The 10,087-nt window shown below is 48.4% G+C and overlaps 1 protein-coding gene across 1 annotated transcript; it reads left to right on the top strand.

Annotated features, from left to right (window-relative positions):
- The first annotated feature begins 4,384 nt into the window (after positions 1-4,384).
- On the top strand, positions 4,385-9,124 carry cmtm7 (CKLF-like MARVEL transmembrane domain containing 7). The gene is made up of 5 exons (XM_085364958.1): positions 4,385-4,574; positions 7,255-7,431; positions 8,449-8,547; positions 8,784-8,862; positions 9,045-9,124. Exons 1-5 carry the CDS (start codon positions 4,464-4,466, stop codon positions 9,122-9,124), a joined length of 546 nt encoding a protein of 181 aa, XP_085221084.1. The 5' UTR covers positions 4,385-4,463.
- The last annotated feature ends 963 nt before the right edge of the window (positions 9,125-10,087 follow it).

Here is a 10,087-nt window from a genome sequence, read left to right as displayed (position 1 = left end):
TAAGAATCAGTCCATTAACATTTAGTGTCGAACTCCAGGCCTCGATCACCGGCATCCCACAGGTCAGCACACCTGAATCACATGATGAGTTCATTACTGGGCCTCTGAAGAACTTTAAGACATGCTGAGGAGGAAATTTAGCCTTTAAATCAGCTGTGATTTATTCAAGGACGCATCTAATACCTGCAGGACGCCGGCCCTCGAGACCGGGAGTTGGACACCCCTGAGCTACAGAGCACGAACAGTTCTGCCCTCCGGCTGTGTGACGCTGCGGCGTGACCGTACGTCGATCACTTGGACGTCTTAAAGCACAGGTGTCCAACTCCAGGCCTCGAGGGCCGGCGTCCTGCAGGTTTTAGACGTGTCCTCGATCCAACACAGCTGATTTAAAGGCTAAATGACCTCCTCAACATGTCCTGAAGCTCTCCAGATGCTGCTAATGAACTAACCATTTGATTCAGGTGTGTTGACCCAGGGTGGGATGTAAAACCTGCAGGACGCCGGCCCTCGAGGCCTGGAGTTGGACACCACTGTCTTAACGTCTCTGAGGACGCTGCTGGAGGCAGACGCAGCTCCATCACAGGGACTGCAGCTTGTGAAACTTCATGCTCGGTGCTGCAGTTGCTGCTCAGGCGTACCTCGGTCGAAGCAGCGCCTCCGTGAACATTACTGTGCTTCAGCCCTGCGCTCATGTTCACATGAGACAGGAAGTCGAAGCTGTCTGTGGTTATTGTGTCATTGTCTGTTCTATATCAGTCAGTGAGTCACTTAATGCTTACTTTGACCAGCGCGGCAAGAAGGATGACGTATTTTAGAGGTAAAAGTATCACGAAGACTCTTGAGACAGCGACGGGGGTTTATCCTTTTCTCAGCAACCCCCCACATAACCCCCACCGTGGGAGTAATCTCAGACAGCGCCTGAAGTCTTCACCTGTGAAAGGGCATTCTCATTTTCTGTTGCAGTGACGTGCGCTGAATTTACAGAAAGGGAAGCAGAGGAGCTGACGGCCCACCCACAGACACAGAGAAGCTTCCACTGCTCACCTACAGACCGCTGGACCAGACGGAAACACGCTGGCTCGCATCAGCAGCGCTTTTATATCGTAGCTTTGAAGCATCCACAGAATCGCCCCGTACCACGTATGATGTCACACACCTTATTAGGATTTACAAAAAGCAAACCTCATATGAGGCTCGGGAGAGGAAGTGAGCGTCAGCGGCCACGCCAACATCACGTCGGCAGCAAACACACATCCTCTAATCCTGCCGTGTTCAACATGTCCTCTGTGTGGGACTTTTCCCATCAGTATAATTCAATAGTCCTCACATAAAACTTTATATTACTGTCAGATTAGACTCAAGAAAGAGCTGCTGCGGACATGAAAGTGACAGAAACAACTGCAGCCTCGCAGCAGGCCGGACCACAGCAGCATCTTCAGTCTGCAGCTCAGCTGTGCTGATGTGCGTCTCCTTCTCCTTCAGGTTTACTGCTTCTGAGGCCGCTGTCTGAATTATGAATGATGCTCTGAGAGCATTTTAGTCGAAGACTCCTCCAGCTCCCGCCTTCTGAAACAGAGACGTCACCGTTTGATCACAAACAGAGTCCTTGAAACAAAACCAGCCTGAGACTAAACAGAAAGATAAAAACGGACTCGTTAGAGCCGGCGATAGAAAAGCATTCTCACGTCTGTCTGCGATGTTCTGCCGTCACACAGTAACGTTGTCGCATCAGCGGCTCGTGATGCTGCAGCTTGTCAAGTGTTCTCGTGGAGCCGGGTGGTGCTTCCCTGTGGTGGTCTGAGCATCTCTGTGACTCGCCTGGCTTCTCCGGGTGGCGTCCACAGCTACATGTGCAGTGTTGGGATTGAGAGTTAGTACTTCCAGTCTGAGCTGGATCCGAGTTCAAGTGTCTCGGGGCCTCCTCTATGATGAGTTGGTGACGCCTCTGTAGTGACGTGGACGCCGTACCGGCCTGTGGTGGTAAAAACAAAGCTGTCGACTCAGAGGTCGATCCACGCCCCCACCCTCACCTTTGACTGGGAGCTCTGGATGGTGACTGGAACAGGCACCACCTCTCAGCTCTGTGGTGCACAGAAGTTTAGCATTTATCACCTGCACAGGAACACGATCTGTACTCGTGAACGCGGCACAGAAACAAGCTGGCGAGCGTGATGTGCTTAATGATTGATTTTGTACTTCTAAAGCACAACAGCTCAACTGTAGCTCCTCCCATTTCTGGTCATGTACAGAGCTGATGTAGTGAACCTGAGCTGCATCCATCGCAGAAGCGCAGAAACCTCGTGTCCTTCTGTGTGTCCACGAAGATCGAGTTGAAATCAGAAAAATTCGTATTCGCAGCTCAGCCTGAGAGAGTGTGATTAATGAACTTCAGCTCGTTTTCTGTTACCTCAGGATGCAGGCGAGCATCACCGCCCTGTGTGTGTTCAGACGACTGACGTAGTTTACTCCTCTATATTTATCTCACTGTTGTCTCGTGAGCTGGTCTGCACGTCTGCACACTCTTTAAAACGAAGGTTTTAATCTCATGTTTCCTGCTTAAACGTGAAATATTCAAACAGAAAACAGAGAAAATGGTGCTGAGCTCTGAATGGAGGAGTGTGTGTGTGCGTGCGCGTGCGTGTGTGCGTGCGCGTGCATGTGAGTGTGAGTGTGTGCGTGTGTTCAGTTTAAAGGGAAACGTCCTGACAGCAGCTCTGTTGTCCTGCTGCTCGGGAACATTCTTGCCTCTCTGGAAGCTGCTGCTGCAGTGCTTCCTGACAGAGACCACACCTCCACTCAGCCCACAGGTCAACGCTGACACCTCAGCCACCCAAAAACCTGCACACACAGGATGTCTGCTTCAAAATAAAGGCCAAACAAACACAAGCAGACTCACAGCATGTTTCAGTCAGAAAACAACATAAAGTCCAGCGTTATCAGGCACCACTCATGATTGTGTGTGTCTGCTGCAGCCGTCTCAGACTGATTAAAGTTATCTTATAAATGACTCTCACATGTAAAGGGAAATAACAGAAACCACAATATTACAATGACATAAATAAAGATGGGATTCAGTGATATTACTGACTCTCTAGCATCTGTTTAATTTCCTGTTAGGTATCCTAACAACAAACTATGGTCTTATCAGAGATCTCCCCACATTATTTTCTGAATCATGATGGATCATGAAGTATCTGATGGAAAATTAAAAGAAGCAAATTCACCAACAAAACGAGAGCCGTGTTTGAGTTAGAATAAACACCTCAAACATCAAACTTGACGTTCAGCTTTAATATAATTTTAATTGATCATTTTAACTTATTTTTATAACTCAAATTTCATTTATTATAAAACAAGCAACAATAAATAAATGAGATAAAATCACCACAACCTGCAGTTCCTGTGATGTCCAGCAGGGGCAGCAGAGAGTCAGTCCCCATAGACTCCCATGTTAAACTTTACAGCAAAGATATAAACTGCTTGGTCTCTACAGATTCCCCCTTCATAACAACTGTAACCGAGTAATTGATTTTTTTATCTGTGAGTTTTGAGACTTAAATTTATGGGCGTGGCCAGTCATTGACTAACAGCTGGATGGTCACAGGGTGTGGCTGGAGTCCCTGAACTGGACCTCTGCACGGTGTTTGTGCCGCTGGAGCATTTTGGAGAATTTTTAATGACATCATGTGGCCAATAACATGTCTGCTGTGAGGTCCTATACTAACAGAGTGTTCAAGAAGGCGGAGCTCCAGTTTTTAGTGACTGAAATTCAAGGATTTCACTGAGGGTACACCAAAGCTTTGGTGATTGTTGAGTCATATACGGGTGATGTATGTTGAGCTTGACACATGAAAGAAACGCAAAAGCAGAACACGACATTTTATTCACAGAGGATGATGAAATGACCAGAATTTACACGAAAATCGAACGAACTGTGATTTAAAATAAATGTTAATGACCCAATCTCAATGATGTGCGCGCAAAGTTTCTGTCAGAGTGGCTCACCTGTGAAGGAGGAGAGTGATAAGATGTTATTGAACACTGATTAGCAGACATATGTGTGTGTGGATGTACACTAATAAGAAAACAAGGCTCTAAAATGTCCAAAACCAGGGGGTGACGTCAAAGTGGTGGTGTCCATCTTTATATACAGTCTATGGAACTCATAAAAATTGATATTTCAGACACACTCAGAAAAATACACTCAAAAAACAAATGAAATTAAAACATGCTACTGTTATTATACTGAAAATATATGAATACACACTGAAGTGTTTTGAGAGGACGGGGTTTTGTCGGTGCTTTTATTATGAAATATATCCCGGAAGCAGTCGCGTTTATCTGCTGCGCGTTGACGTCAGCGATAAAAACAGGGGCTGTGCCGTGTCGCGCGGTCGACGGTGACTTTCCGCTGCGGTTAAACTCGTTTAAACGTTTCATTTACCGTGCTGTTTACCGGCATCATGTCTCACACCGTCATCACCACGACAACAACCACCAGGACATCCGGGGAGAGCGGCCTGAACCTGGGCTACACCCAGACCATCCCGGGACTGCTCAAGATCGGACAGCTGGTAAGAGTCGGTCCGGTGGACAAACCCCGGGGCTTTACCCGGTTCTACCCGGGTTTGTGTGCGCCTGGTTTTCTAAAGATTTAGACACGAGAAACTTTAACTGTGAAATATTTAAACGACTGTTGTTGTTATTGATCGGCCTGTGATGCTCGGAGTGATCGGCTCCTGATGGAGAAATATTGATTTTCGTAAAAACTTCCATCCAGACAGGGACGGGCGAACAGAAAACGGGGCCCGGGGCTCAGAGACAGCTACAGACCCCCAGGCTTTTACAGGGGACCTCTCCAGCTGTTTTACGTGTCCTCGTGTTATTATAATAGCACCGTTAGACCCACTCAGAAGGCACTTTATTAGGTACACTTTACTGGCACCAAACATTTGGATCCAGTTTTTCCTTCAGAGCAGCCAATCAGAAGATGGTACACTCTGGTCAAAAAGGGATGCCACACTCAGGCAGGCTGTGGCGTTTCGGTGAAGCTCTTACCGCTGAAACAGGCCAGAGTGGATCCACACTTTCATGCTGCTTCCTCAAACTCTGACTCCATCATTGACGGTTGCAGCAGAAACTGAGACTCATCAGACCAGGCAGCGTTTCTCTGATCACCTGGTGTGGTCGTCTGCTGCCGTAGCCCATCTGCTCGATGTTCCACACGTTCATTGATGCTCTGCATGCGATGGTCGTAACGAGTGTTCATCATGATGATCTGACACCCTCGTGTCGGTGTTGTTCCCACATCATCATCATAAATGTTGTTCCAGGTTTAACATTGCAAGTGACCAATCACATTGTTGTGATGTCACACTTTTGCGACTTCGTAAAAAAAAGCGCTGTGAGTGAGTCACTGCTATGTGATTGGCTGATATTTGTGTTGGCGTGCAGCTGAACAAGTGTACCTAATAAAGTGTCCGGTGAGTCTGACCGTCTGTGTAAAACCTTTAAAGGGTGATCGTGGCTCAAGAGTTGGGCGTTCGTCGTGTAATCGGAAGGTTGCCGGTTCGAGCCCCGGCTCCGACAGTCTCGGTCGTTGTGTCCTTGGGCAAGACACTTCAGCCGTTGCCTACTGGTGGTGGTCGGAGGGCCCGGTGGCGCCAGTGTCCGGCAGCCTCGCCTCTGTCAGTGCGCCCCAGGGTGGCTGTGGCTACAATGTAGCTGCCATCACCAGTGTGTGAATGTGTGTGTGAATGTGTGTGTGACTGGATATGTAAAGCGCTTTGGGGTCCTTAGGAACTAGTAAAGCGCTGTATAAATACAGGCCATTTACCATTTAACGCCGTCTCAGAACAGACCTGCAGGAGTGAAGCTCGCCTCCTTCATTATTTCTGAACACGGTGGTTTGTATGCAGTTTCCTATGTGTACTCCAACACGTGTACTCCAACACGTGTACTGTCAACAGTCTGAAACGTGTTCCTCTGAGACCACGACGCTGGAGGGTTTGGTAATATTCTAATATTCTTTGAACTAAAACAAAAACACAAATCGGCTGCTGAACGATTACTCAGACCCAACAGCTGTTTGACCCAGAACAACCATGTTTACAGCTTTCTGCCACATTTGGCCTGGTTGGTTCAGGCTGTGCCGTCACATCAGGAGCAACTCCTGCTTATGTGAGCTAAATATCAGAGTTTCTGTGGCAACAGAGCAGGGCTCTGGAGTGCCACCAGTTTTTTAATGGTGCAACTAGAAAGAAAAAAAAGGTCTCTGCAACTCTGAACGTCTCCGTGTGGTCAGACACACATCATGCTCCTATCGTGGTCTAAACCAATCAGAGACAGTCAGGGGCGGGACCTCTCTGATATGGATATCGAGTCATTAAGTCCTGAATGGACTTTTAAATATAAACGTATTTTGCCAGAAACACCAGAATCTCAGGTTAAAGCTCACAAACTATTTCAACAACCACCAAAGTGTCCCCCCCCCCCCCCCCCCCCCGCTGCCTTTCAGCAGCAGGCAGGTCGTCAGAGGAGCCGATGTGACGAATACGTTTAACGTTGCCTACAGCATTACCAAAGAGAGCCACGCACTTTAAGGACAAGCATAAGATTGTTAGTTAATCATTTGCAAAATGAATATTGTCTGTGACATCAGTTTCCCCCTTTAAAAGTGCACATGTAAAACTGCAGCGTTAGGCGATGTGGTTGAAAGCTTTGGGTGCGCCTAACTTTTGTGCTGATGCGCCTAAGAAAAACATTTAGTGGCAAAAAGTTAGTGTAGAGCCACAGAGCCAATCAGAGCCACAGCCTGCACACATCCCCACACAGCGTTTACCTGAGCTGAAGCTGCCAGAACCAAATGTACCATTTATTTATTTATTTATTTATTTATTTATTTATTTATTGTCTGAAAATAAAAACTCATTTTACATTTGATGCCAGCAAGAAGTTTTAAAAAGCTGGGACGGGGAGTGAAAACATGATGAGTGTGACATCTGCAAACAGTCCAGCAGTGACATTTTCACAGTGTGTGGAGCTCATGACAAACCGGCCGATCCTGAGGTGGAAGTCGCTGCACGCGCTCAGGAGCTCTTCTGAAAACCGTCGGCCGTGAACGCGGCGCATCGCTTTCTTCTCTTTTGCTTGTTTAAACAAGCAGATGCAAAAACATGTGATGCACGTCCTCAAACCGCTGCTCGCCTCTAATGCAAAGGAAGCACATATTAAAATGAATTTCCCTTTTGCCAGATCTCCCTGCTCATCGCCTTCCTGTGTGTGTTCTGCACTCGCGGCTGGCCCAGCTGGCCGGCCTTCCAGTACTTCGAGGTGGTGACGCTGTGGTTCCTCGTAGCCTTCCTCATCTTCTTCCTCATGCACCTGTGCAGGCTGCAGACGAGGATGCCCTGCATCAACTGGCCGCTGACGGTAAGAGGAGCGACGCTTCCATCCGTCTGTGTCGGTCTCGCTTCTGCATTTCAGCCAAACTTCTGCATCGAAGACTTGAGCGTTTGATTCTCAGCGTAGCGTAACAGGAAGCTGCTGTTATGCAACGCAGAGAAGCCAGAAGAACCCAAATGTTCCTCTGGCTTCTCTGTGGAGTTCAAGGAAGGAAGAGAGCTTCTGATGTGCGGATGCTTGCAGTGCACCAGCAGTCCCTCGTTTACCTTCCTGACCAGTCGGCCGTGAGCAGAGGTGATTTTCAGAGCAAATCTCAGACTTTTGATCAAAATGAAACAAATCAGCTGCTGCAAATTGTTCCTTAACCTTTTGAGAGCTTTGTGACCTTGAAAAGGTTCATGAGCACCAAACGTGCTGGGAGATCTCAGCCTGAGACGAAACATCACCCTGCAGCTGTTAGTCGCTCGGCTCAGATTTATGCTTCCACACATGGCGAGACTTCCTCTTCCTGTTCTGTTGAATCCAGAGAAATGTTAAACATTGTGAGATGATTGCTGATCTTCATGTGGACGCTGCACATATATGCAGTCTGCTCAGCTGTAAGCAGTACTAATAAAGCTCCACAGCAGAGCACCTGCCTCCATGTCACCCGACCCCCAGCATCCTCTGCACATCTGTACGCACATCTGTTCAGCAGCGGTCAGGCCCTTGCTCTTATTTTGAAAGTCCAGCAGCTGCGGTGCAGGTCTGGTTCCTGTGCTGAACTCTCAGCGAGCTCATCCGGCTGCAGGATGAGAGACGTGCTGGAAATTAAAAGCACTTCCTGTCCAGCGGTATTTATTAATGAATCTATGAAAACTCGTGCGAGTGAAACGGGACTTGAAGCTCCGGCAGAGTGAATGTTTGCATCCTGGTTTCAGAAGCAGACCCGACTTTGAAGCCTTCACTAAAGCGGAGCTCTGAGGAAGGCTCGGAGCTCCTCTGTGGTGGACACGAGGTGCTGACAGATGCTGAGAAATGTTTATTGTTCCTCTGCTGTTTCAGGAGTTCTTCCATTACTCTGTGGGATGCATCCTCATCCTCATCGCCTCCATCATCGCCTCGGCGAATAGCGGTGGAGTTTCAGCGCTGGTGGCCGGATCGGTACGTAAGCGCACAACTGCGAGACTCGCGTTGTGTCACTTTGCAGCAGACCAGCTGTGTGTGGCTCCTGCAGACCGAGTCCTCCCTCTGATCACGCAGGACGTCACATTAAGTTCTTTCCTGAGAACAGAAATCTGGTCCTGCCTGAACTTCTCTGAGCTGAGTGCGATCCGTCAGTAGACTTGAGCAGCTTTACTTTGAAAGGTGTTTGTAACGCATTGTGTGTTCGTTCACAGGTGTTTGGATTCATAGCGACGTTCCTGATGGCCGTGAACTTGTGGACGTCTTACAGCGTGGCTTGTGGGCCTCAGTCTGGTAGGTGCTGTCCTTCACCTGCTTCTGGTCTGAGCCTGTTACCTGCTCACGTGGTTTTGGGTTAAACGTCTCCAGCGCTGGGCGAGGGTGTCGTCTTTTTAACGCGCTGCAGAATCAAACCTTCATGGCCTCATCTGCTTTTTATGAGCACGTTTCAAGTGAAGCATGTTGTTAAATTGCAGTGCATTCAGGGACTAGTAAGCGTTTTGTGCTCAAAGTCGATGTTAGAGGCAGGAAATCGGACGAGCGTGAGGATTTGTGACAGTTTGGCTCAGAGCAGCTGCGACACTGCAGCTCCTGCGGGGCTCCAAGGAAGGAGCAGGGGTCACGGGGTCACGGGCCACCTCAGTCAGAGCATCAGTGCGAGGTGCTGCACAAACGGTCCAATCTGCAGAGGCTCCACCCACAGCACAGCCTCGATGGGTGCAGCCAAAGGGGGGCCGACACAACATTAGGCACACGGTCATTATGTTACACCTGACTGGTGCATATTTGTCCACAGTTGGACTGAAGGGGGCTGCGTACCACATTTAAAACATTGTTATCGTATAAATAATGCAAGCGTGCACCTCCCTGCTCGAGCTGAGTTCCCTGTGATAAGAGGAGGGTTTCCCTGAGGAATGCTAACGATGCTAACGATGCTAATCAGTTAAAAGTGCTTTTTTTTTTCCAAACAGTGAGCCAACTGTTTTCTTCGAGCCACATCCAAAGATGTGAGGCCGATCCACATGACAGCAATTACTTCCACTGCCCTGAGACTCTAACACTCTCTCCCCGCATGTTTCTCCCATCATGCTTTTCTGCAGCCATGTAAAAAGCGTCCCGTCATGATGGAGTCAGATGGCTGTGTTGGCAGTTTGCTGTGTCCTGGTTCTTCTCTGCCAAGCGACCACCTGGATAAATCGATGTGATCATAACTCTTACTGCAGAGGAGCGCCGACGCAGCACCGGCTGGGCTGGACAGCAGTCAGTGTCATTCTTTTACTTCCTCGTTAAATCGGACCGCTGTGGTCACGTTTCCATGGTAACGGTGCTCTGGGTCACATTTGAACCATCGGTAATCCTCATTCATGAACGACAGCACAGTCACCTGGAATTGTCACCTTTATTATATTTCCCATCATTCCTGTTGTTTTCTTTCTTTGTCCTTAAGAATGAGGCGTGGGCTCTAAAGCGATGGCGCCCTCACACTGCTGTGTGCCATAAATGAGCGTGTCCTCACGGT

This window comes from Diplotaxodon limnothrissa, linkage group LG11 (assembly GCF_057381915.1).
Source record: "Diplotaxodon limnothrissa isolate DT_005_m linkage group LG11, D_limnothrissa_male_GT1.1, whole genome shotgun sequence".
Classification (NCBI taxonomy): Eukaryota; Metazoa; Chordata; class Actinopteri; order Cichliformes; family Cichlidae; genus Diplotaxodon; species Diplotaxodon limnothrissa.
Note: the sequence above shows the minus strand (reverse complement) of the source record. Positions and strands in the feature narration are given on the sequence as shown.